At 49.7% G+C, this 25,777-nt stretch overlaps 11 protein-coding genes across 11 annotated transcripts; 3 read left to right on the top strand and 8 right to left on the bottom strand.

Moving 5' to 3' along the window:
* Positions 1-287: 287 nt before the first annotated feature.
* Positions 288-2,267, bottom strand: BKA55DRAFT_690068 (uncharacterized protein; the record flags this gene model as incomplete). The annotated part of the gene is made up of 2 exons (XM_046199444.1): positions 288-1,214; positions 1,263-2,267. 2 exons carry the CDS (start codon positions 2,265-2,267, stop codon positions 288-290), a joined length of 1,932 nt encoding a protein of 643 aa, XP_046049148.1.
* A 703-nt stretch (positions 2,268-2,970) lies between these two features.
* BKA55DRAFT_511381 (NADP-dependent oxidoreductase domain-containing protein) lies at positions 2,971-3,850 on the bottom strand (the record flags this gene model as incomplete). Its single annotated transcript, XM_046187704.1, has 2 exons — positions 2,971-3,680; positions 3,730-3,850. Coding segments are annotated over 2 exons (831 nt in total), but the record flags the coding sequence as incomplete, so codon positions are not given.
* Positions 3,851-4,862: 1,012 nt separating this feature from the next.
* BKA55DRAFT_690066 (uncharacterized protein) lies at positions 4,863-6,109 on the bottom strand (the record flags this gene model as incomplete). Its single annotated transcript, XM_046199443.1, has 3 exons — positions 4,863-5,612; positions 5,664-5,845; positions 5,965-6,109. The coding sequence occupies 3 exons, from the start codon at positions 6,107-6,109 to the stop codon at positions 4,863-4,865; spliced, it is 1,077 nt and encodes a 358-aa protein (XP_046049146.1).
* A 2,453-nt stretch (positions 6,110-8,562) lies between these two features.
* Positions 8,563-11,639, top strand: BKA55DRAFT_511279 (uncharacterized protein; the record flags this gene model as incomplete). The annotated part of the gene is made up of 2 exons (XM_046187690.1): positions 8,563-11,020; positions 11,068-11,639. 2 exons carry the CDS (start codon positions 8,563-8,565, stop codon positions 11,637-11,639), a joined length of 3,030 nt encoding a protein of 1,009 aa, XP_046049145.1.
* A 93-nt stretch (positions 11,640-11,732) lies between these two features.
* Positions 11,733-12,154, top strand: BKA55DRAFT_363123 (uncharacterized protein). The gene has a single exon (XM_046185862.1). The coding sequence runs from the start codon at positions 11,834-11,836 to the stop codon at positions 12,089-12,091; it is 258 nt and encodes an 85-aa protein (XP_046049144.1). The 5' UTR covers positions 11,733-11,833; the 3' UTR covers positions 12,092-12,154.
* BKA55DRAFT_568029 (NOL1/NOP2/sun family-domain-containing protein) lies at positions 12,132-14,438 on the bottom strand. Its single transcript, XM_046192787.1, has one exon. It carries the CDS (start codon positions 14,336-14,338, stop codon positions 12,299-12,301), a length of 2,040 nt encoding a protein of 679 aa, XP_046049143.1. The 5' UTR covers positions 14,339-14,438; the 3' UTR covers positions 12,132-12,298.
* A 157-nt stretch (positions 14,439-14,595) lies between these two features.
* Positions 14,596-15,523, top strand: BKA55DRAFT_568028 (cell-cycle control medial ring component-domain-containing protein). Its single transcript, XM_046192786.1, has 2 exons — positions 14,596-14,908; positions 14,959-15,523. The coding sequence occupies exons 1-2, from the start codon at positions 14,795-14,797 to the stop codon at positions 15,457-15,459; spliced, it is 615 nt and encodes a 204-aa protein (XP_046049142.1). The 5' UTR covers positions 14,596-14,794; the 3' UTR covers positions 15,460-15,523.
* BKA55DRAFT_568025 (uncharacterized protein) lies at positions 15,524-17,097 on the bottom strand. The gene is made up of 7 exons (XM_046192785.1): positions 16,919-17,097; positions 16,762-16,815; positions 16,696-16,706; positions 16,303-16,486; positions 16,164-16,237; positions 16,047-16,095; positions 15,524-15,973 (listed from the first exon to the last, which is right to left on the bottom strand). Exons 2-7 carry the CDS (start codon positions 16,762-16,764, stop codon positions 15,833-15,835), a joined length of 462 nt encoding a protein of 153 aa, XP_046049141.1. The 5' UTR covers positions 16,765-16,815; positions 16,919-17,097; the 3' UTR covers positions 15,524-15,832.
* Positions 17,098-17,795: 698 nt separating this feature from the next.
* On the bottom strand, positions 17,796-22,215 carry BKA55DRAFT_594056 (TCP-1/cpn60 chaperonin family-domain-containing protein; the record flags this gene model as incomplete). Its single annotated transcript, XM_046195625.1, has 5 exons — positions 17,796-19,312; positions 19,365-19,506; positions 19,563-19,661; positions 20,063-20,241; positions 20,853-22,215. 5 exons carry the CDS (start codon positions 22,213-22,215, stop codon positions 17,796-17,798), a joined length of 3,300 nt encoding a protein of 1,099 aa, XP_046049140.1.
* A 756-nt stretch (positions 22,216-22,971) lies between these two features.
* BKA55DRAFT_727881 (uncharacterized protein) lies at positions 22,972-23,739 on the bottom strand (the record flags this gene model as incomplete). Its single annotated transcript, XM_046201166.1, has 4 exons — positions 22,972-23,186; positions 23,238-23,512; positions 23,565-23,617; positions 23,668-23,739. 4 exons carry the CDS (start codon positions 23,737-23,739, stop codon positions 23,158-23,160), a joined length of 429 nt encoding a protein of 142 aa, XP_046049139.1. The 3' UTR covers positions 22,972-23,157.
* Positions 23,740-24,821: 1,082 nt separating this feature from the next.
* On the bottom strand, positions 24,822-25,259 carry BKA55DRAFT_539394 (uncharacterized protein; the record flags this gene model as incomplete). The annotated part of the gene is made up of 1 exon (XM_046190128.1): positions 24,822-25,259. The coding sequence occupies one exon, from the start codon at positions 25,257-25,259 to the stop codon at positions 24,822-24,824; it is 438 nt and encodes a 145-aa protein (XP_046049138.1).
* Between the last annotated feature and the right edge of the window lie 518 nt (positions 25,260-25,777).

Raw genomic sequence — 25,777 nt, 5'->3', positions numbered from 1 at the left:
TTCTTCTTCTACCAAATTAATTGTACACGGGCACACTTTATTGTAGGTGAGCTTGCGCAACAGATCTGCTTCGGTAGAGCTGTTGCTTCAGTCGAGTCTTCCTCTATCTTGTGCTCAAGATCAATATTCACGCCGTTTATGGAAGCATGGGAGAGTAACTAATCTCCATGACCGCTGCCTCTTACCGCCGGTCGTTACATATCACCAACTAAATACTTAGGATAGTTGTAGATTTTGCATGAACCGCAGGTGTACGTGTCTCCATTCAGGGTCTATCTGGTACCTATCTATGAACTGCAGCTGCATTGCATAGCTCGCTCGGTCTTTGGGGGATCATCTGTCCATCGAAGCTCCTCATCCTTATCACCATTGTATGTCTTTCCATCGAATGTCTCGCCATCCCAGCGATCTTCAAATGGGTTGAGGGACATATGCATGACGCGGTTCAGCACATCTCGCTCACCGTCCTTCTCAACGCGTTGGATAAGCTCATCAAGGATCCAGCCGCGAGGCACGAAGTTGGGATTCACACACTTCATCGCCTCGATTCTCTCCCTGTCTTTGGATTCTGAGACGTTCTCTCCTTCATCCTTCCAATCTTCGATGATGCGCTCGCGCCAGCTTTCAAGCCAGATCGCAAGACGCGCTCTGGCATCCTCTTCAGAAATAGTTGTTGGAGGGCCTTCTTTGTGGAAGAAGACAGACGCCTTCTCGTTACGTGCTTCTCCCGTGGCGATATCCTGCAACTTGATCTTGCTGAGACGACGGAAGAAGTGGTGAAAGTCAAGTTCCAGGGCCTCCAAAGTGTCGAGAGCCTCGCTGAAAAGGATATCAAAGTCAGAATCCTTGTGTGTCTTCAGACCCAGACGAGCGGTCATGAGTCGTTTGTACTCTGCAAGGAACACTGCCTTGTACTCTTCTCCAGCCTGTGTGATAAGCTTCTCGGCCCTTGCCACTACTTCAGCCTCTTGTTCTTTAGCAACGCCTTCATTGACGAAGGTTGAATCGTCAACATTGGCGCCCGCCCCCATCAGTTCACCGATTGCCTCGCCAAAACGAACGAGATTCCACCAGATTATGGTGGGTTGGTTTCTGTAACTATAACGAAGGGTGTAATCATCATGATTGGGTGTATATGCAGGATCAAAATTGTCCATGAAAGCAAATGGGCCAAAATCTATCGATAGCCCATAGATCGAGGTGTTGTCCGTGTTCTATTATGGGTCAGCAGGGTTTCTATTTTGGAGTTATGAACAACTTACCAAAACACCATTCATAAACCCATACGCTTGCCAATTGGCCACCACCTTGGCATTGCGTCGTACAACTTCACGGTAAAATCTCGTAAATCTGTTCTCCTCAGAACCATCAGCTCCTTCAATAGTCTCAGCGGAAACTCCACGCTTCGGATCCAGTGACTTGGCAGGCTCATCAGGCTCTTCAAGTCGACCTGGCAGCTTATCCCAACCACGAAAAACATCCTCGGCGATGTATGTGGCCAGTTGTCTGATAAGCTTACGGTCTCCTCTAGCTCGAAGGATGTCAAAGTTACCAAGACGCAACCACGACTGTGCAAAACGCAAAACGATGGCGCCTGGCTCAATCGTCTCTCGACGAACCTTTGAATTTGGCAGAAGAGTAAGTGATAGAGCTCTGGTAGTGGGGATCTTGAGGGCGTTGAGTGCTTCTGAGACAATGAACTCTCGGATACTGGATCGTAAGACGGCCTTTCCATCGGCGAACCGGGAGTAAGGTGTCAGGCCAGCACCCTTAAGTTGAAGCTCATAGTGCTCGCCAGAGGCAGGGTTGGTAGTCTCAAAAAGAGAAATAGCTCTGCCATCGCCTAGTTGACCAGCCCATTGTCCGAATTGGAAGCCTCCGTAGCATTGAGCCCAGGGATATCCACCCTCGAGCTTCTCTTCATCCCAGCCATATAACTTGTTCCCAGCTACTAGCTGTCTAAAGTCGTCGGTGGACTCTTCTCCAGACTTGATTCCCAAATCGCGCAAAGCAGCTGGACTAATAGCTAGGAGCTCCGGATCCTTCTGTTCAGCAGGCCGGACCCAGGTGTATACGGCATTACGAACTTGCCGAGGTGTAATCTGATCTCGGGGGGTTTCGTGGGAGTCGGCAGGCGTTGGGAAGATGGAATCGGCGGGAAGGGATTCGGTAAAATGCCACGACTTGGGAAGATCCGCAAGTGTCGCGCCTTCGTAGCTGGACGCAGGCGATAATGCGCCGTTGCCGTTAGAAATATGGGCAGCCATTTGCTTGAGTCTTGGTAAATGTGATGCTGGTGGTGAGCGCGGGACAGCTCTGCGTAGGGCGTTGCGACAGAGCATCAACGGCGGGATATTATATTTGGGGAAGAGATGAGTTTATAGGGAGTGTGTAAGCATTTGGAATCATTTATGTACACATTAAAGAAGGCGACACTTCAATGGTTGATGGTGATGTGACGGTGTTTGGCTGACAAAAGTGGCAATTACTGACGGTTATCATCGTCTTTCTTGACATCACCTCTGGTTTACGCTCCGGAGCTTCGGTGCCGCCCCACGATCTAGATCTAACAGGACTGACTCTTCAGTAAACCAGGCCCCGGTTATTCGGACGCATGTAAGACGGAACCGGGCCGCTATTCAACCTCATTTACATGATAGAAGAGAGTACGTGAAATCAAAATGATTACCATAAATCAATCAAGTCCAAGAGCCTTGCATTGGCCCATCACTTGATCGGCTTTTGGTCTTTGGCGAGTTACCCTGTATCTTCTGCAAGTCGCTTACCATGATGATGCAGTTAAACAGTCGACATGAACTTAGGACTTTGGAACCTTACGTCAAAGCTAAGCCCTGAACTTGGGAGCTGATTGAGAGGTTGTGATCATCATGTTGATTGTAACTCGCCCAGCTGAAGCAATTCTCTATACGTATCTGACATAAAATATCAAACAGCACATCAAGCCTTCTACTACGACCTGTCATTCTCATCAAACTTGTTCCTCCAAAATCCACGGAAATGCTTCTTGGCACCAAGTCTAGAGATCTCAGCAATCTCATCCTGTGTCAACTTGAACTTAGGTAGCTTAGCCAAGTATCCCTCAAGTCGTTCAACCTTGTTGCTTGTTGTGAGTGCAATGATGTCCTGGTCAATGACCCATCGAAGACCGACTTCGCTTTCTGTCACGCCGTACTTCTCGGCCAACTTTGTGTAGAAAGGGTCGACAGGTCCGCCCTTAGCTGTAACAATAGGAGTAAGGGGGCCGTAAGCAGAAACGGCAATGCTATGCTTCTTGTGAAAGTCAACAAGATCACCGTGCTGGAGATATGGGTGGTACTCAATCTGGTTGATAGCAGGCTTGACCTTGGCGGTCTTGAGAATAGCTTCAATGTGCGGCTGGAGGAAGTTCGAAACACCGATAGACTTGGCCTTGCCAGACTCCTTGATCTGCTCCAGCTCAGCCCAACGCTGTTGGAGGTCCTCGTCGGTTTCGGCAAACCAAGGGCCATGAATCAGGTAGAGATCCACATACTCTAGTCCCAGCTTCTGGAGAGAAACATTGAAAGAGTCAATAGCAGAACCCTTCTTCTCAGCAGGGATCTTGGTGGTGACATAGAGCTGTTCTCGAGGAACACCACCAGCCTTGATGGCTTGTCCAAGCTCCTCTTCGTTGCCATAGACTGTAAATCTGTCAGTTGTAGCCATGCCTTAATACTTTATTCTGCTCACCTTCGGCACCGTCTAGATGACGATATCCAGTCTTGATAGCCTTGGTGGTGATATCGACTACATGCTGGTCAAGTCCACTCTGGGGGTCTTTCTTGTACTGAGCCGTTCCCAGACCGAAAGCTAGCTAATGATTATGAGTGCCATGTTCCGTGCCGAAGATGATTTGGTCTGTTCATGGTTCTTTCGGAATGAAAGAGGATAAACTTACAACCGGAATCTCATTGCCGTCATTGAGTTTGTAGGTGGGGACATCTTTTGTAGCGACAATGCCCATCTTGACGGTATTTCTCAATTTTAGTGAGTGAGGAATGTGTTTCAAGGATGAATTGATTAGATCTTCAGAGTCCAGAACGAGGAATTTGGTTGATGAAGAAGAGTGATTGCCGCGGATAGTAGGCACATAGCCGCATTGGCTTAAATAGGCGGTCCCCCTTCCTTGTACGGATACTTGATCTCCTCCCCCACCCTCGGATTTGATATGGCGATTTGCGGCGGGACAATTCCGTGATTTATAACGACATGTATGAGAATGGAGTAAAGAGGAGATAAGTTACTAAGTAGTATTGCATTATTAATATGAAGTGGGTTGTAGAATATTCGCAATTGTAACAGTTAGTAGCGAGACCATACGTATAAGATGTTACTCTAGATTCGGCTGAGCACTCTCTACCTTATAGTAGACCTTGTAACACTCGAACTTTGTTCCAAGATGTCCTTGAGAGACATATTCCTTATTTTTTTCATAATACCCCAAATTCAAAACGCTTGTAAGTTATTAAATGCTCATTGCTGGCTTGTGTTCCTTAACAAGCCCGCCTTGGTTGACTGTGTTTTGCTTTTGAGTTGAACGCTAGGCTAGTTGATGTCACTATAATGCACTCATGCATGCTGCGTATGCTCAATACAGAATAGACGGCAATTCATTACATCAATGACGACTGAATGTATATGAAAGACGTGACCTCATTTGTTTTGGTCCATCTTGCATCTGGTATGTTGTGAGAGAACAAACAATATACAGATATAGTGGCTTGCCGATATCGGCCATGTAACAACTAACACATGAAATATATATACCTAAACTTTAAAAACAATGCACAGCACTATTTCGCCAAAATGTCATCAACCGTCATTCACAGCTCATCGTCGGACTCGGTATCGCTCCCTGCAGTCGCAGGCGCAGGTGTAGGCTTTGTTGATTTCTTTGTCTCGAACGGGAGAGCTCGAGGTGGCGGCGGTCTTTCACTTTCTTTGGAAGAAGTCTTTCCTCGTGAAACAGCGGCTTGTGCTTTGTTCTGTTGAGGAGAACTTAAGTCAATCCCATCGTCATCTCCGTCATCGCTATCAACGGATGCTGTCGCTTCTGTGGTGTTTCCGGGATCCGTATCCTCGGCCTCCTGCTTAAGGTCGACGCTCATTGTGTCAACAGCATCATCGTCATCTGACTCCTCAACTCTTCTTGACGCGGGGGCCTTTCTTTTCGACGCCCTTGACTTGCCAGCTTGACGAGCAGGCTTCCTTGGTTTCGGTTGCTGAACCTCGGCTTCAACAACCTGTGAAGGTTGCGATTGGCCTGCCATGCCGGGATTTGTTGATAGTGTTGCCAATACTTGCTGCTGCTCGCGAATTTTGACCTTCTTCTCGTTTAGGAGATCCCTAAACTTCCTTAGCAGCGCTGTCTCATCCTCATCTTTCGCTTTGATTAGCTCTTCCAACTGCAACTGAAGCTGGGCCACAGCAGCCTCCGACTCGGAGGATTTGGCCGACAGGTTGGCCGCAGTCTGTTTACTTGAGACAGAGGACTCGACCGCTGCACCACACCAATCGAATAACTCAATGGCCTCGTCTGGATCATGATTGAGGGTGATTGAGCCCAGACGTTGCTAAAACGGTTAGTAACGAGACTATGTTTTAGAATGGCATCATGGTCTTACAGTAATACCCTGTATATCCTTTCGAATGGTGATTGAGATAGACCTTTTACTCTGGACCGTGGCTGTGGCTTGAATATCTGGAAGGGGTTCCTGCTGAAACAAGTCTTCGAGAATCTGCTGCCATTCGTTCTCTGAAGCAGGGCAATTCTTCACACGGAGAGACACGACCTTATCATGTTTCACTATCAACAAAGTTAGATTTAGGGATCGAAAAGGTGATCACATTCGCGCCAGTGCTGGAGATTGCAGACAAGGGTCTCCCAGATTGCGATGTTGGAGGGAGGGTAATGGAATGACTTACATGATGCGACATACGGCTCCTCTCCTTCAGTGCCCACCAGCTTCAGATCAAGTTGTTTTGAACCCTTGGGTGTGGCTTGCAAAAGGACAAAGGAAGACTTGTCGTCACTCCGGGGGAACCTGAGGACTCGAACTTGAGAAGCCATTGGGAACAAGGTAGGTACCGGTAGACAGGGTCCAGTGAGACTCGTGCGGTTGTCGAGACCTGGGGTTCAGATCGAGGCTGGTGGAATGATGACAGATGACGGGGCGCCCCGGGAAGAATCTTGATGGAGCGTTTGAACTCCCTTGTCAAAGAAGCGAGTGAGACACGGTATACGGGCCGAGGAGATCAGTGTTTGAAAGCTGGCTTATTTGAGGAATGGGGGCTTTGGATTAAGTATCAAAGCACGTATCAGCTTGGAGCTATATAACCAGTCTGGGCGAGATTCGAGCGCCGAGGGGATGTCTGATGAGAGAAGAGTTATAAAATGAACGAGGGTGTGATGGTATTGATAAGTGTATTATATAGAGATACTCGAACTGGGTTTCGGTATTACGCCGTCAGGTTCTTTGTAGTTGTGAAAGACGGTGTTGATGGTTGGTGCTTGGACCGTTTCTTTGAGAGATCTGTGAAGCTCTCTGCTTATTTTTCATACATTGTATATATCGGGGGCTTGGGCGTGGCTTGAAAAGATCGTCCCACAGTCAGGGAATGATAAGAGAAAGAGGAATTTCTTGGTTGTTAGAGTTTACGTTTCTCCTTCGTTATTTAATAAGTCGATTTAAGTGTAGGCAGCCGTTCCACTTGGAGCCAGTCACGAAATGCATTCATGTACAATGAAGCGGTTGGCTGCAGGCTGCAACCCATTTTAGGCGATGCCTGTTCAGGGCAGCTCCAGGGCACCTCTGGGCCACATGGCCATCCGCTTCAGGAACCTGCCGCTAAGCCTACCTTAGGTAGTATCAGGAGGGACCTATGATTTTGGCCTTTGTCCGGTTAGTTTACTAAGTGTTCATCATATGAGCTTTGATGATTCTTTATGTCAGTCTATCAACAGCATACCATTGTAAAACTCAATATCGGCGAAATATGAAAAATAATGTTGGCGTTTTTCGTAACTGTGATCCCATTCCAGAAGTCTGAGGCCTGGATGTATCAATCTCGTAAAAGAGCCTATTGATATTTGTGTCTTGCAAGACGCATCTTACAACTGGAACATTTACTAGGGGCCTTCCCTTGACGAGCTTCAACTTCAGAAATCTCGGGCATGATATCGTGCCTAGAACTGACTGGTGGAGTAGGAAGCCGGTATATAATCGTGTACTGATATTTTCGACGAGACATGTTGGAGGGAGGTTAATCTATGCGGGACAGTGGCATGGGGACGACGAAATTATCATCATCTTAATAGCCAGGGTATGCTACCTGTCTGTTTGTCTGTTCAGGTTTTTAGCTTTGTGAGATCACCCAAGATCGTCCAGGCACGCCAGGCACAAGATATGGAGGCGAAAAGCTTGGAAAACGAGCTGAATTAAGCTGACGGAGCTGGCGCTTGATCAACCAGCCACCAAACACAAACTGGTGACGTCCTATGAAGAAAACTTCGACTTGTCGCGACTATGACGCGTGAAGGTTCGGCCAATCGGGCGGTTCCCCTTACTACAAACGGTTCTGCTTCCACAGACAAGAAACTCATTGTTTTCGCAGCTAAACTTGTTGTGCAACGATAGTCACGTGAAGCCACTCTCAATTCTCAACCTGCCTCCGATTTTTCCTTCCAAGGTCTGGTCACATTCTGGTTCGTCCAAGAGAGACCTTTTCAGGTGTAGCGTCTGTAAGCATTCTGGCGTAGTGCTTAAATAGCGCAGCAGCCAAGAGCTGACCTAGCGATAGCAGTACCCAGCAACTGATGGCTACAGTGGGCACGTCCCTTAACAGTTAGCGGGGACCACCTCCAGCCACGCTCAGAGTTAACCCCCCAGCCTTCCATTTCTCTACCAAGCTGGAGTGGAGTGGAGGTGCATTGTGATTCACAGACAGGCAGTCGGGGGCACCTCAGTCACCCACCAAACTAAACAAACCAATCCACCTCATCCACCGCCGACCGCATTCCTGACCTTTGCATCCTGTCTCGCACGTCACCCTCTCGACCATCAAAAAATCCTCACCTACAGATATCAAATTCGGTTCCCCTCTTCGAACGAGCTTTTCCTGTGTCGATCTTAGTTTTTTCTTTCTGTTCATCCGCTCGCAATACACGGCGACTTGGCGACAGTTTTCTTTGTTACTATTGTCACCACATTTCGCTTCTCCGCCCACATTTGAATACTTGATCAGCGATTCGCACAAAGCGACTACAAACGCATCTGCAGCATTCGCGAAACCTTTCCCTACGATTGTCGATTTTTTTCTACTATTCTTGACGCCGCTTCCTCCTCAACCGTCTTGTCACGCTTGAAGGATATGCTATCGTATGCGGGGAACAATTGTCATTGATAATAATGACTACACGCAATTGACATCGCGTTCCCAACAGCCAGGCCAACCAACACTATTTGCCAAACTTTGGCCTCAGCAGATAGATTGCGTACTACACATAACAACACATTCACTACCATGGAACCCTTACGACTTAAGCCCAGACAGCCCGTCGAGGCCGGCATAGAAAACTGGGACGACGATGACTTTGTGGTGGAAGGCGACGATTTATCCTTCCGCAGCCCATCTACTGCCACGAACAATCCTTCGCGACCATCCTCTTCAAGGCGGCGCGATTCTGGGTCATCCCACTTTTCATTTAGATCTGAACTTGAAGGAGAAGAAGAGCAACATGTCCATATCCCAGGAGATGACGAGAAGTCAACGCTGGATGCCATCGCCGCAGCCCAAAATGCCGGCATCCCATTACCATCAAATGTACCATCTTCTGCTCTCATGGGAGGTACTATCAAACGTCTTGGTGGACGAAAAATCCGCAAGATCATCCAAGACGATTGGGAGAACGACCTAGAGATCCCCGACTCCTCACAAGGTCTAAAGATGAAGAAACCGGAGCAACCTAAATCTCCCGAGACCTCGCGGCATGTCAGCTTTGGATCATCTACACATACTAGCCCTATTAGCTGGGGCAACTCACCCCCTACTTCTCCCTTTGACAAAGTCAATCGACGTGAGTCTACTCAATCAATTCAGTCTATCCAAAGCATGCAGTCTATTCAGTCTGCCACGAGCAGTCTTTCTGCCGCCATAAATTTGGATAGGTTTAAAGACGCTGATGACGATGATGACTTTTTTGGAGACGGAGGCGACACTATTAGAGCCTCTAAGAGTCGTCAACTTCCAAAACCTGTTTCTTTTATCACACCGCCTACTCCTCAGAGAGAAACCAAACCCTCCAACCCAGAGGATGATTTTGAGATGGATCTTGAGCTTCCATCAGACGGAAAACTTAAACTCTCCACCAGAAAGGAGATCCCCAAGACACCTTCCAACCAGTCAGAGGATCTGGACTGGGGAGAAGGAAGCCTAGGCACTCGATATGGTGGCACTAGGCGAGACGCGCGTTCTGCCCGAAGCTCCGCGGCTTCTGCGCTTAGCCCAAGTGTGTCAAGTTCTATCACTGCTGAAAGTGAAGATGAGACTTTTGATGGACTTGTCCTCCCCCCCGGGCCTGTTAACTGGACTGAGAGGCTTCAACAGAGGCGGAAGAGTCGATCGCCCAACCGCATCTCCGAAGAACCTATTGTACCCGCAAAGAAGATCCCGGCAGCTGAAGCCGATAAGCCTGATTTTCTTGATGGCCTTGACCTCGGTGAAGGAGATGTCTTTGATTCGAGCAAGCTCACTCTGCACAAGAATGTCAGAGTCAAAGAAACACGACCGGCGAGCCCGGCTCGACCCAAAGCGGCAGTGTCGCTTACATTTACACACAAACCACTCAATTCAACACGGATACCTCGGTTGAATCACCACGAACGAACACACTCGACATCGTTGGAGCCTGTCTCCGAGAGCGGCGGCCCTATCCCCCAGCGCACTCGTCGCTCACATTCCAGATTGGGCCACTCATCCCAATCCTCCATCGTCAGCCTGCCAACTCCTACTACGACCTCACCATCTCATGGGCTGCCGCCCACTCCACGCAGAAGGGAAGTCAATCTTCGCACCTCTACAAATTCACTTCGGACTGAGCCGACAACCACTAGTGCCCAGCTACTGAAACAAAAACGCTCCCTGCCTGCCATTCGGGGACAGAACACTCCGGCCAAGCAGCCTTCTTACCGTCATGAGAGACCTCCTTCAAGGTCGGAAAATAATCGACCATCGTCAGGAGTGAGGCCAAAGACGCCCACAGAACGTCAGCGATATGGCGCGGCAGATAGCCCGGCAACTGTCCGCAAGTCTCACCTGCCATTTCTGCCTGCTGGAGCTTCTCAGTCGCAGTCGCAGCACGTTGCTACAAAGCAGACTCGTGGATTCCGTCGACATGATTCAGACAATTCTATTAGTTCTATTGACCTACGCCCTAGCTCTCGTACACTTTCCCGGTCGACAATGCGATCACCCAGCCCAAACCATCGCCACCGCATTACTGCCGATACTTGGGAGCGTTTGAGCAAGCCAAAGAACAAGAAGAACTTTGGCGATGGTCACGAATTGGACGGTTTTGATGATTTACCCACATCCAAAGAGACCGAGACAAAGTACCTGAAGCAACCTACTAGCTCAGGACCAAAGGTTGCTTTGCGTAACAAGCTGTATCAAAACGTTCTGCCAGACAGGAACACTACCACGTCTCCATCAATACCTCCTACCCCTCGACCATCCTTTACTCCTCACTTTGCTCGTGATACTGCTGCAAGCAGAATTGCCCGAGAGACTGCTCTGGCTCAACGGGTCCCTAGCAGCGGCCCGTTGACGCCTCTGAACTCCCAGCGTGTCGCTCACCTTTCCTCGCGAGGCAATCTGACTCCTACCATCCCCCAGTCGAATATTCGATCGAGAAAGCACAAGCGACCACAGCAGACCAAGCCTCATTTGATTTCAAACCTGAATAGTGGTAAAGAGTCGAAGAGTAAGTCTACTAACGCTCGTGTTGAAACTATCGCTAACAAGACACAGTGGTGAATGGCATGTTCTACAACGCAGACACATACAGATGGGAAGGCAATGAGAACGCCCTCAATGTTTTTGAACCCCCTGTACAAACACCTACTAAAGCAGTTGTGTCAAGCAACACCCGCGAGAAGGAAACGTCAACACCTCGCCCTGCACTCATTACTAATATCAGCGCCACGAAGGGTGTTCAAGTTGTTGGTGGCATGGTTTTTGATCCGCAGAACATGTGCTGGCTTAAACTTGATAATCCTGCTAAGCCGACTTCTGAGACTAGCGACACTATGGATGGGTTTGACGCGCTAGATGACGAAGACGTTTTCAAGGATATTCCTGACTTGGAAGATAATACTGCTGACGATGAGGGCGCCCAGGGTCGTGTTAGCGACATCAAGGATGAGTGGCTCGTCGGCGAAGAATTTGACGTTGGACCCGAGTTTATCAGGCGACAACGAGAAGAAGAAGATCGGTGGAGAAAGAAGTGCGAGAAATGGATCGGCCGAGGATCCAGAGATCGCGAAGCTTGGCGGTGGACGATACGCGAGCTTGTCTCACAGTTTGACGATTTGACTGTGTGAGAGAACTCGAGCCTCACGGCTCTTTATCATTCTTCGGCATCACTGTTAAGCAACAACTTGTAATACGCACACTCACCATACCGAGTAATTGTGGATACACACAATATGGCAGAGTCACCTACACGATTTATGGAACGACAACTGATTGTCATGACGGGATTACGGCTGGATACCCCCTGGTGGTTTGGGTCGACATGACTCTGGTTTTTGACATTTTTCTCGCTCTATTTTGTTTGTTTTTTGCCAGCGCCAAAGGGATATTGATGACGACCATGTACTATATGGCAAAAAAGGGTTGGGCTGACTTTGGGTTTTGGGGAATGATAGAAAAAATGGCGGCCAGCGGCAAACCCCCTTACGGCTGGGAAGCTGGGCTATTTGATGACGATATGAACTTGACGACCTGCTTTATTAGCCACAACATTCTTTTATTCATTTCTTTTGTGGTCTAGTTAGATTTCATATCAAATGAGATGCTTATAACAAAATGATATGCTCTTGCAGTTGATATTTTTGTAATATGGGTGGATTCCAAACACTTTTGTTTATTATCTAGCGTATAATATGAAAAACCCTCTACGTGAACAACACTAAAAGTCGTCAAACCCATAACCATTTTTAGAACAAGAAACTCCCGCAAACGGCTGAGCAGTTGGTATCTACTTCTGCTTTTTGCTCTCCTTCTCCTTCGTTGCCTTTTTGCTGTTACTTTTAGGATCCAGACCTCTTCGGCGCATGGCATTCCTTCGTCCCTTCTCCATGTACTCCTTATCTTCCTCTTCATCCCAGCCGCCAAAGTCGTCGTCGGGCTTTGTCTTGCCTGTCTCCTCATCATCTGTGGCGATGGGTGTTCTGTCGATGACCTCGTCCCCATCCGCGGGGCCAGTAGAACGGTCGCGAGCGTTGGAGGCGTTGGCGGGCGTGGGGCCGATCTTATGGAACTTGGCAACGAAGAAACCGTCCACGTTGTAGGTATGAGGGTAGTAGCGGCGGGTGTGGCGCATAGAGGGGTCGAACTTCTTGCCCATGTAGCTGGTGAAGCCCTCCTTTCCAAATGCGAGACCAGCATCGACGAGGCGAACATTGGGACGACGAGAGAGGGCGTACTGAACGACCTGTTCGTTCTCCTCAACGGTGACGGAACAGGTTGAGTAAACAATGTAACCGCCCGTCTTGGAGGCGTGGTTGACCGAGTCAATGGCGGCGAGAACAAGCTGCTTCTGAATATGGGGGAGTTGCATGAAGTCGCGCTCTGTCTTGTTGGTCTTGACACTAGGATCCTTCGCAATAACACCAGTTCCAGAGCAGGGAGCATCGAGAAGAACACGGTCGAAACCACCCATAGGCTTGGGGAACTCACGGGCATCATAGTTCGAGACAATGACGTTGCGCGTTCCCAGACGGTGAATGTTACCGATAAGACCCTTAGCACGAGCCTTATTAGGATCGTTAGCCACGACGATACCGGTGTTCTTCATCATAGCAGCCATATAAGTAGTCTTTCCGCCGGGGGCAGCGGCCATATCGAGCACGCGCTCGTTCTCCTGGGGGTCGAGAGCCATGCAGGGCAAGAAAGAGGACGCAGCTTGAAGAATGTAGTGGCCGGCAAGATACTCAGGAGTAGCACCGAGGGGCACGCTACTCTCGAAGACCTGGAGACCAACCTTGGACCACTTTCCGACGGGCTCAAGAGTGACACCGCGGTTGATAAGAGCCTGAGCAAGATCACGACGGTGAGTGCGCAGAGTGTTTGTGCGGATGACGACAGGACGGGCCGACTCGTTAGCCTCGAAGAAAGCAAAGGCCTCACGAGGGGTGAAGAGGTTGAAGAGCTTCTCAGCGAGATACTCAGAGTAGCCATAGTAAGAGCAGATGTCCTTGATAAGTTGAGATGTGTACTCGACTCTTGAACGACCCTCCTCGGACAGGTTGGCGAAGTCATCAAGGACGCGGATGTTCTCGGTGATTCTTGTTCGCAGAAGCTGCAGATCGGGTGCTAGGAGGGCGTTTGTCTTCTTAGAGAGCTCATCGTCGCTGTCTTCATCGGAAAGAATATGAGGCTTGTCGCCGTGGATGTTGGTTTGGAGAGCCTCTTGGGCCATCTCAGCCTCTGCTTCGGCAGCTTCCTCTGCCATTTGAGCATCCAATTTCCTTGAGAGACCCGCAATGTTGGCGGCTGTTAGCTTCTCCTCGGCGTCCGACTCGTCCTCGTCCTCAGAGAACATAGCTTTCGTGTTCTTGCCTCCAGCGTCTTCGTCAGAGTCGAATACAGAGTCATCGTCGTCTGAACCGAGAAAATCGTCACCGAGTCCGGCGCCGCCTCCCAGATCCGAATTGTCCTCGAGATCGTCAAGGTCAAATTCGTCGCCCATCTCCTCATCGGAAACGTCCTCCAGCGCCGGCACTGGGGCCTTCTTGTTCTTCTTCACCTTGCCATTAGCCTTTGACTCCGGAGCAGGCGCCGCAGCGTTTATGGGCTTGGTAACTTTTGTCTTCTTGACATCCTTCTTAGCGGCGACGCCATTTCTCTTGGGCTCGATGAGCGCCTTCTCCTTTGTGTTGGTTTTTCGCTTCTTCTTCTCGGGCGCCTCGACAACGGGATCGACAGGTAGACCGGCCTTGCGCTTGAGTTTCGCAAAGTGTTCCTCGGACAGGGGTTGAGGAGGACCCTGCTTCTTCATACGACGTCCGACACCCATTTTGAAGTGAAAAGAAAAACAATTGAAAAGTTGTCAAGAAATTAGTTTGACCGAGATGCAAAATAGATCTGGTCTTGGTTCTTGGCCTAGGAAAAGTTACAATAGATCGCGCCCCGCCGAAACTTTTTTCTGCGCGCGCTGCGATTACCAGGGTCCGATAAGCGGCAGAACTTCGTATCGGATCGCGGTGAAATGTCTTATGTAATCACTTGTCGGCGGCTTGAGCTTGCTCTGGTGGGTGTGTTCAATGACGATACTTGATGAAGCTGGCTACTATTGATTCCTACCAGTCGTTGCGAAATAGAGTATAGGGACATCTTCACAATACTTCTAGAACTCTACCTTATACAATCGACAAACTCTCTTTACTGTCCTCTGAATTTCTGACCCCGATATTTATTATCCTCGCTCAACCCCGCCTCCATCGAGCTAATAGTCAACCACAACGAAGCCATCATGATGTCTGAAACCGCTTTCGCCCAGACATTCCTGGCGTCGCTCGAGTCGCGACCTGTCCGACTCTCTGCCAATCATGTCGAAGACCCCAAGACTTACCCTGCTCGGCCACCTGTATGGTCTTCATTCTCTTCCTCCAAAACACATACTAATACCAGCTCTAGTACATCATCCCCCGCATGCCCAAGGCCATGAGCAAACCTAACAACCTCGCTCCCGGCTCCGAACGAAGCATCACTGTGTCACTCAAGTCACTTCGTAACCCTCCTCTGAGCATCAAGCTCACTTCTCAACCCCTCGACACCTCAATCTTGGATATTAAGACCAATATCGAGAAGCAGACAAGGATACCCGCCACTAAGACTAAGCTGCTGCACAACAAGAAACCTATCCCCGATAGCAAGATTCTTAAGGATCTACTAGGCGAGACGGATATGTCTATTGAGTTTACGGTTATGGTTATTGGAGGTGCCGCTGCTATTCCATCAGAGGAGCCTGAGGCCACCCCTGAGGCCCAACCCACGGGCGCCCAAGCCTTACAGACGGAGGCCTTCTGGAGTGACCTGAAAGGATTCTTGATGCAACGACTAAAGGACGAAACTGAGGCTGAACGTCTCTCTGGACTTTTCAAATCAAGTTGGGAGTCGAGTCAAGCAAACCCATAGAAGGCGACGATGTTTAGAAGCAATGAGAGCATGACAGAGACACATGAATAGATAGATACTAAAATGCCAATGGTTGCCACATACCAGCATGCGGTTTTGTTTCCCGTGGTACGTACGATACATGGCCAGGGCTGGCAATTATGCGAATTTAGGTCTCGCCTCCAGAAGCAAACTCGCTGGTCTGCGTCTCTGGAGGAAACGAAACATTCCATCGTCCCCGCGCGTTTGTTCCACCCACTCACTATGCACTCCTACTCATTTGCTTGTTTTGGTGTCTCAACTCTTGAAACAGCCATAGGTATGTTCAAATTCCACGTCCGCCCGCTTCTATATGGGAGCGCGGGCGGCGATTGGGTAGTCGGTGACAGCTCGCTTAACCAGCAAGACCCTTGCTGACGGTCTTGAGGATGGAGTCGTATTCGATGTCATCAGTGTCGTTGGCCTGGAGCTCGGTGGCAATGCCGGTGAGCGATCGCTTAAGAGCCTCCTTGGAGGAAGCGTAGATCATCTTGGGCTGTAGTTGGATGTTAGTGGGTGCCTGGATGAGATGCATTGCCAAGCGATATCGCGTGGGCCAGTCTACGTACCTGGATACCGGCATCATCGGGAGACCAGGCGATGAAGGTGATCTTGTTTCTGCCCGACTGTCAGTAACTTTAGGGTATTGAATTGGGCCATGTGGAGGCCGGAGTAGGACTGCATACCGGATACCATCGCCGGAGGCCAGGCTGTACTCGAAGTCGTAGACGGCGTAACGGGGACCCTTGCCAACAGCGCCCTACAACAGAGTGTCAGAATTGGTGATTCGGCCTCATTCTCCATTCGTCAAATAGGCATGCGTACAGTTCGGCTCTTGGAGGTAGCGTTGACCAGCTTCTCACGGAAGTCCTCCCAGTCGTTGTTGTCGGAGGCGTGCTCGACAACGATCTCCTTGTAGTCGTCGGAAAGCTTGTAAACGATGTACTTGTACTTCTTGTTAAGCTTCAGGTCGTTGAAGGCAGTTATGCAGTCCTGCGAAACGGTGGCACTGTATTTCGAAAAAGCAAAATTAAACGTTAGCGCCGTTGTCTCAAATAATGCTGTCTAGCTGTTGCGTGTTTGCCCCGCGCCAGGCGTCATAATCATGGTCGAGGGGAGGGGAGATGAGCAGCGAAGCGAGGCTCAGCCGCGGTGGAAGTGAGGATTTTATAGGCGCGTGGGGATTAAACAGCTGAGGAAGAGAGCGACAAGACGAACCCGGATTGAGACTGTGAATTATCATTAGATTCAGGGTATTTTTGGTGGCTTTATAGGGGAGCTTACCATGATTGCGGTCTACGTCAGGAGACGGGATCTTTAGGATGAGGGGTGGATGGGCTGGCGGGAGCTCTGAGTTAGCTATAGACTTCAAGTACAGGCTGTAAGAGGATGAGATTTTGGTTTAGGGCGGAGGAAAACAAGAGGGTTTCGGCGTACGTACCGAGTGGATTGAAGTGTAGGAGAGAAGAAAATCGACGGTCTCACGATGCAAAGCGAAGCGAAGCGAAAGGACAAAGTCGATGGAAACGGGCGTGAGAGTGGGTTGTATCTCTTGGGTTAGTTCAGTTTAGGCGGTAGAAAGAGAGAATTGCCTTGTATTGTCCCATAGAAAGGCGGGGCCGTTGCGGGAGAAACTTGAGTCGAGTCTCCCCTCTCTTGGTGGGGGTTGCCTGTAAGGATAGCTTCACGTGACTGGATAAGAGTGTGTGTCAGTAGAGCATTAGTTGAATGCTACATGAATTATATGGAAATCTTGACTCATGTTCATACTAAACTCTTTTGCATATGTACTGATATCTCAATTAAGACACTCTCTACTGTGTCTGTTTCTTAGACTTGGAAACTCACCCTTGTCGTAACTCGTCATCTCTTCTTTGTTCATGCAACAAACCCCTGCTTTATCTCGGCGACTCGGAACTTGCTTGCAACCCAATCCCAACGTAAAATCCAATTCTGAACACCGATATAAACATGCCATCATGTTATTCATAGTGCAATTAATGTCAAGTCACATAGGATATAAGAGCCCAGGTTTTTCAATGTTTTGCATTCTTGCCTCTCTTTTAACTTTTAGTATCTCATATCTTTTCATGATAATGCTACAATCAATGCTATATAATACATGGCTCTCAAAATCTAGCCTGAAATTCCGTAAGGGGTATGAAGACAAATGTTGTGGTCCGACAACCGATAGAGAGGAGATGAGCTTGCAAGACCACTTAACCCGTCCCAAGATAACACGCAAACCATTGTGCGCCATTCATCCATCCAGCTTTTTTTGTTATACAACACAACATAAAGTCATATCATTCCGTCTTTTACATCATACCTCCCATACCACCCATACCGCCCATGCCGCCCATGCCACCCATAGGAGGGCCACCAGCTCCCTTCTCCTCAGGGGCATCGACGATGGCAACCTCAGTGGTACCCAGAAGAGAGGCAACACCACTAGCATCGATGAGACCAGTGCGAACGACCTTGAAGGGGTCAAGGATACCGGCGTTGATCATGTCAACGTACTCGCCCTTGGAGCTATCGAAACCCTTGTTGAAGTCACCAGCGTGCTCGTCAGTAAGCTTGCCAACAACGACGGAGCTCTCAAGACCGGCGTTCTCGATGATGGTTCGTGCAGGGCGTGTGATGGCGTTCTTGACGATGCTGACACCGAGCTGCTGGTCGAAATTGGAAGTAGGAACCTCGTTAAGAGCGTGGGCAGAGGCCTTGATAAGGGCAGTACCACCACCGGGCAGGATACCCTCCTCAACGGCAGCACGGGTGGCGTTCAGGGCATCGACGAATCGGTCCTTCTTCTCACCGACCTCAACCTCAGAGGAGCCACCAACCTTGATGACGGCAACACCGCCAGAGAGCTTAGCAAGACGCTCCTGGAGCTTCTCCTTCTCATACTCAGAGGTGGTAGGGTCAGCGATGACACCACGGATCTGCTCGCATCGCTGAGCAATGGCGTCCTTGCTGCCGCTGCCGTTCAGGACAATGGTGTCCTCCTTTGTAATAGTGATAGAACCGGTAGAACCGAGCATGTCAGGGGTGGCCTTGTCAAGCTTGATGTCAAGCTCATCAGTGAAGACAGTACCGTCGGTAAGGATAGCAAGATCGCCGAGGATTGACTTGCGGTTGTCACCGAAGCCAGGGGCCTTGACAGCGGCAACCTGGAGCTGGCCACGGAGTTTGTTCAGGATGCAAACAGCGAGAGCCTCACCCTCGATGTCCTCAGCAATGATGACAAGAGGTCGTCGCTGCTGGGTGGAGACCTCAAGAGCGGGGATGATGTCCTGAACAGCAGAGATCTTCTTCTCAGAGAGGAGGATGAGAGGGTTCTCAAATTCGACCTTCTGGGACTTGGTATCGGTGATGAAGTAGGGGGAGACGAAGCCACGGTCGAATCGCATACCCTCGGTGACCTCAAGCTCATCGGCAACGGTCTTGCCCTCCTTGCAGGTGATGACACCCTCCTTGCCAACCTTCTCCATGGCGTTGGCAATCATCTGACCGATGTGGACATCGCCGTTGGCGGAGATGGTAGCGACCTGAGCGATCTCAGCGCTGGTAGTAATATCACGCTTGTTCTTCTGGAGGAACTCGACGACGGCCTCAACAGCGGCCTGGATACCGCGGCGGAGGTCCATAGGGTTGCAGCCAGCGGCGACGTTCTTGACGGTCTCGGAAAAGATGGCACGGGCGAGAACGGTAGCGGTGGTGGTACCGTCACCGGCGACCTCATTGGTCTTGGAAGCAACATCTTGGAGAAGCTTGGCACCGAGGTTCTCGAACTTGTCCTTGAGGCTGACAGCGCGGGCAACGGTCACACCATCTATAATAGGTTAGTTGGAAGCTTAGAAATGATCTATGAGGCTTCTACGAACCCTTGGTGATCTTGGGAGAACCGAAGCTGGACTCAATGAGGACATTTCGGCCCTTAGGACCGAGGGTGGTAGCAACAGCCTTAGCGAGGGTATCGACACCAGCGAGAAGAGCAGCACGGCCCTCAACACCGAACTTGAGCTCCTATAGAATGAATTAGTATACAATTCCAATTTTGTGACGTCGTAGTATCATCATACCTTGTGAGCAAATCGGACCTGCTGGCTGAGGCTACCAGCTCGGTACTTGGTGGCCGCTGAGGAGAGGACGGAAGCCCGAGCCCGGGTGCTCAATGCGCGCTGCATGATTGTGGAATTAGGAGGGGGTATATGGGTAGAATTACAAGAAAAGGAGAAAATAGAAACGCTCGTGAGGAATTCGACCTTGGGATGTAGGACGGACGAGTCAGAATCAGAGTCAGAGGAGGAGAGGTTTAGAGTGAGGGAGACAAAAGGTTGATATGATGGCGACCGAGAAGCTCTCAAAAAAATGGAATCGTCCCCGTCGCTCGGAGTGTCGGTCTCGGCAAAACCCAGCTGCGAGACTAGCCCTAATACGTACTAGCGCCACTGGCCATCGATTTCTACACCTTTCCAACGACATCTGCGAGACTCGCTGCTAAATGCCTGGAAGGCCTGAAGACGGGGCATTTGAAGGCCTGGAACTCCTATTACCGGCGCCATAGCCGAGGACGGCATACAGAACTGGGTTTTGACGGGTCACGAGCGGCTTTCGATCTCCAGACCGAGACTCTCAACGCTTGCTCCACGGTGAACGACTCCACTGCCCGATGTTGCATGACAAATGGCCCATCTGGGGTTCGCTCGTTTTCCATGGGGCTCAACGGTGTAAGCTGTCTGGACAGATCAAGTGAAGATACTGAGTACTGTGTTGATGAGGTTTGTTTCAATTTGTTTCCTACTGACAGGACAACTGCCACTGAATTGTTCAATTTTTTGAAGTTTGTAATAGTACTCGACGTGGTCACACATCTAACTCTATAACGTCTTCCAATTGTTCAGTCTGAATCTGCTCGAGTTGGTTGGGAAGATCGGGTTGACTATCCCAGGCTAGAACTCCAAGGCCAAAGACACCAAAAGGCAGCAGCTCGATGCTTTCAAATTGAGGATATTGGGACTGACATGGGCAGTGAAGCGTTGAAGTAAGAACAGCCGTGATGATACTAGCAAGTGTCACATGAGTCATCTATCACATTGGATATGCCATCTCAAGTCACAAATAACCGAGTCTTGGTCAAGATTAATCAAAACGTGAAATCAATTGCAGTTCTGTTCGAGTACAGTCAACTCAATGAGCAAGACAAGCGTCAATCAGACCTTGTGACTATATACACAAAGCTTATCAACTGTGTTCCATCCCCAAGACGGTGAGGTTTGCTACTACTCTGTTGCTCATTCCTCCAATCAATCACGAAGAGATGCGCTGGCGCTTGAACTTACGCACCATACGGTAGAGTGAAGATCGCTCACTTCGTTCGACCACATCGGAACCGACAGCGACAGCCTTCTTTTCCTGAGCCTTTTCAACCTGGGCAGTGGCGGGGTTAGCATCCTGCTCTGGCTTCGTGGCAGCCATTTGCTGGATTTGAAGAGCTTGTTCAAGAATCTCGCGAGCTTGATTCTGGGATGCCTCCTCAACAGCGCAGCGAATGGCCTCGGGGATTTGCTTCGACAAATTGGCAACAAGCTGGTTGGCGGAAGCGAGGTTCTGGGCAGTTGCCTGTGTGTTGTAGATATGAGGCTCGACAAGGTCGTTCAAGTGAGTGACCGAAGCATTCATGACTCTGTTTTGCTGCTCAAGGGCGTCGGTCTGTTTCTTGAAGAAACGGCTTTGTTCCCGAAGGCTAGCCTTGTGATCCAGAAACATACTGTGCTGCTGCAAGAAGAGGTCATTCTGTTGGTCGGCATGTAGCTGGAAAAGACCGTTCTGCTGCTGAGTCTGGCGCTGGAAGATGTCGTTCTGCTGTTGCAGAAGGGCAGTCTGCTGTTGGAAGACTTCGCTTTGTTTCTTGAGGTTAGAAACGTTCATGCGGAGGGGTCCAGTGGCATCGGAGATACCCTGCTCAATAGTATGTTCGACCATAGAGCACATGTCATCATGAACGTCGATGAAGTCTTGCTGAGTGGGGTTGGTGACTTCCCGACGCTGAAGCATGGAGTTGTTAGCGTTGTAGTAGCGCTGCTCAGCTTCCACGGCTTGAAGGTAGTGGTCGACACGGCGAGCGACTTCTTGATCAATCTCGCGTTTGAGAGTTGCCTGACGGACTTGGATGCCGAGTGCAACCTGTTCGCGGAAGTGGATGTATGACTGAGGAGCAGGAGCAAGGAGGTTACCGCGAAGGCGTCGAAGATAGATGAGCGAGTTGAAGTCCTCGGCAACGGCATTGGCATCGAGAGTAGGCTCGTTGGTAGCAGGGAATTCTCCATTGCGTCTGGCTTCAGCAACTTCGAGGGACATCATCTGGAGCTGACCAAAGCTGTAGACCTGGCCGTTACGCATGGTAAACGTAGAGGTAGAGTTCCAGTTGCTGTAAGGGTATCTGGGAGTCTCGGGTCGGGGGAGGAAAGCCTCGATGGGCGACTCGGGGGGAGTGCTGTCCATGCTTGAGATGCTACGCTTGGTGGAAGTACCACGCTCAACGGAGCTCCTGGTCTCAGCTGTGGTACCGCTCTCACTGGGAACAGTCTTGCGATTGAAAACCATCTTCTCAAGGTTGGCGACGACAGGAGACATGGGCTCATAATCAGGCATTGCCATCTTAGCATCAAACTCAGAATCACTGTCCTCAAAGGTGAAGGAGGGCGGAGTACGAGCCGGGGTAGGAGCCAACATGATGAAAAGTTGTTGAGTGACAGCGAAGCTCAAAAGATGAAGCAGAAGTGTTGCGTGCTTTGGTACAAGCAAAGATGGAGATGAGCGTGCCCTAAGAGAATGAGCTTGAGGTAGCAGAGGAGGAGCACTCTACTTACGGAAGGAGAGTCAACGCTCACTTTATATCAGAGTGTCTTCCAAGAAGAATCAGAAAGGAACGAAGCTTGCAATAGAGTTCACTGTTGCAAAGATAACGAGTGTTGGAGGAAGAAATGAGAACCAACAGTAAGTGTGGGAGAGGGCAGAGAAGAGATATGATCCCCTCCACGAGAGTAGAGGAGAACCTGCGGGTTCACATTCATCAATTGATGATATCTATCACAATAGGAAATTCTGGCAGAATTTCTATTGTTCAATTGATGCTCAAGTGTGACAATAGGAGGTGCATTCATGGAGTGGGGCTTGAAGCCATCACTGGCAGTGCCCGGCAGACGGCGGGAAATGCAATGTCGGGCTTCCATGACTAGTTTCAAGGACACAGGGAGCTTAACTGAATCTGGTGTTCGAGTGCATGTTATTGCCGCTGAGCGTGCCCGATATCTGATGTTTCCGGCTTGACAGCTGAGGCTGATAGTCAGATATGGATGGGATGGACACTCGTCCATTCCGAATTCCTCAAGAGGCATTACAAGCTCAATTCGCTGTTAATAGACGAGTATAAAGTACCGAGTGTGTTCATGTGAATTTAAAAGCACAGATTCATTTCTTTCGTTGATACTTGCATCTCTTGAGACTATCCTTGATCCCTGATCCATGATACTGATACCCCAACTCTGCGCATACGCCGTCACATCCTAATCAGATATCTAGCTGTCCACGAGATCGGCAGGACAAAAGTCATGATGGTGTTACTGTTCCAGCTGTTTCCCTCGCCATGCTTTTGGTCGTTGGTTGGATTTAGCCTTAAGAACCACCATCAGAAGGGGGCGCATCTATCGTAAAAGTTAGTAGATGGTCGTGACCAAGACATCAAGGTTATATACCAGAGAGCGAGCCAGCAGAATCAGCCGAGTCCTTTTCCTCTTCCTTCTTGACCTTGCCCTTGCTAGTAGGGGTCTTTGGTTTCACGTCTTCATCGTCGTCAGACTCCTCCTTCTTAGCCTTGCGAGGAGTAGCTCGCTTCTTGACACTTCCGGCGCCCTCGGCCTTGGCCTTGCGCTTAGGAGTTGAAGGGACAGAATCAGTTCCATTGCCGTTGACGAGGGCGCCAGGACGGCTGATGCCGTGAGCCTTGAGCATGCGCTCGTATCGCTTCTGGCTGTTGGGTCGTGGGTTAGTGTTGATGGCGGAGAAGAGGGAGGCTAACTTACGCAGCGGCCTTGGATACGATGCTGAGCTCATCGGCAACAGCCTGGAAGTCAGGCTTGGTTTGTTAGCAGTGCAAAATGAGACAAAAGAGGTATCTGAACTTACTCGACCGTTGCTGGTGTGTCCGATGCAGGACACAAGGAACTTGACCTGATCCGCGGGTTCTTGCTTGGACATGGTGGCGGTTGTTTAGGCTATGAGAGTGAGCGATGAGAACGATACGAATTGAGGTGAAAGAAGGCAAGATAAAGTAGAGATTAAAGTTTCGTAAACTTACAGTGTTTGAGGTTGATGTGGTCGTCAAGTATTGTGGTGGGAGTGAGTGTGATGATGATCAAGCATAAAGTTGAGGTGGTGAAAGGTTGAAAGAGTTTTATGGGAGAGAAAAGACAAAACGAACCTATGTTTGCTTGGGGTAAACACAGCAAGCGGAAAAGCAAATAGGGACTAGAGGGCAAATGTGGGAGCAGGCAACACTTAATTCGGGCAAATATCAACATCAGACGAAGCGGCACTAACCAAACAGCACGAGCAATGCTGTTTGCGCATTAACCAGGCCACTAAGCCCGCGTAACAGACAACTTATACAGACAATTCATTTATGGATAGCTGAGTTGCTCCCGCTTGACAGTGTCGCCAGCTGCCAGCTTAATTCCTGGGCACAAACACACTCGAGGACGCAATACCTCGTGTAGACATTGCTGCAGACTTCATCTGACATGGTTGGTGTACTCAGGTCTCTTTGGACTACTTATCCTATGGATACCGAAGTATTATAGATCTCGTGAAAAATAGCAATGTGGTCAACGGCATGAAGGTCGCCGATTCAGGGGTAAGCCAACCTGGCATCTCAGAGGGCAAACCCGAGCCACCGATAATATTGCTCACAAATATAGACGAAAAAGAAACAGCACCCTAAGTCGAGCTGCCATGCCAATTATGGCCTGCGAAGATTCCATCCCAGCTTTTGACGCTGCAGTGCCACTCCACCTCTCGTCCACTCTTCCACCTGCCCAAGAAGGGTGGAGAGTGGAGGAGATGCAACTCACCCTTCTACAGATTCTGATCAAATCTTGCAATCACATTTAAGTTCGATTTTAATTGGATGTGTCTCAATGTCTCAATTTAATTTCAGTGATACCTCCAGATATTGACTAGCCAGATCCTTTCAGTGTTACTACTAGACTTGATATGAGGTCCTCATGAATCTTCCAAGCGTAGTCGACAATACTGTGACCTCACTTCCATCAAGGCTTTCGTTAGTTGGTGTCATCATCCTCAACCTCAGCCTTGATCTCCTTCTTTTCCTCGGACTGAGCCTCCTCCTTAACATCGTCGTCATCCTCATCGACCTTCTTGACAGACTTTTTCTTGTAGGGGCCTCGAACAGTGTTGGTCTTCTTGGACTTCCCGACAGCAGCAGGAGACTTGCGGGGACTGGCAGTAGAAGCGGAGGGCTTGCGAGGACTGGGGCCGGAACCAGCACCATCACTGCGCCAGCCGTGACGGACAGACATCTGACGGAAGCGTTCTTTCGCGCACTTGGCGTCCTTCAGACTGACGGTGTTGGCGACGGCATCCCAGTCGGCGTCGGGCTTTTGAGTCATGTTGTCGAAAATGGCCTTGATGAATCGAAGTTCACCATCAGTGAGGCCGATAGGGGAGCCATCTTGGTCGGCACTCTTCTTGGGAGGCATGATGATTGATCTGGGGTGTGGTTAGAGGTGATCATGAAGATATGATATAGAGAAAAAGACCTACTGGCAATGATGAGTGTTTGGAAGATGTTGTTTGTGTAGTGTGTCAAGCTTGTCTGACAATGGAAGTTGTTTGCTGTGTGTTGACAGAAGAGAGTTGTGAAGAAGGAAAGTTTGGGAGGCAGATGGAAGGGGGGGAGGGGGTTTAAAGATGGGTGGCTGCGGTGAAAGTGCCTGAGCTTTACGCTGAGCTTTGGGCCAGCTTAGGGGGACCATATTGAGGACAATAGGAGAGATATGAGGGATCGCGGTGAATTAGGTGCGTGAAATGACCAAGATAACAGCTTGCAGTGTCAGGGCATATGCAGCGAGAGCAGGCAGCGAGAAGGGCCGAAGTCTAGAGCTCAAACGCTGCGCACAATTGAGGATGGAACAATCCTGGAGCCCAGTGAGTGTACCAAGTCATTATAGCTCGCAACTTCATCTCAAGCACTGAATGATGTCTCCATTTTAGCTTG

Source organism: Fusarium redolens (assembly GCF_020744475.1).
Source record: "Fusarium redolens strain MPI-CAGE-AT-0023 chromosome Unknown BKA55scaffold_8, whole genome shotgun sequence".
NCBI lineage: Eukaryota > Fungi > Ascomycota > Sordariomycetes > Hypocreales > Nectriaceae > Fusarium > Fusarium redolens.
The sequence above is the reverse complement of the archived record's forward strand: the minus strand, read 5'-3'. Positions and strand labels throughout refer to the sequence as shown.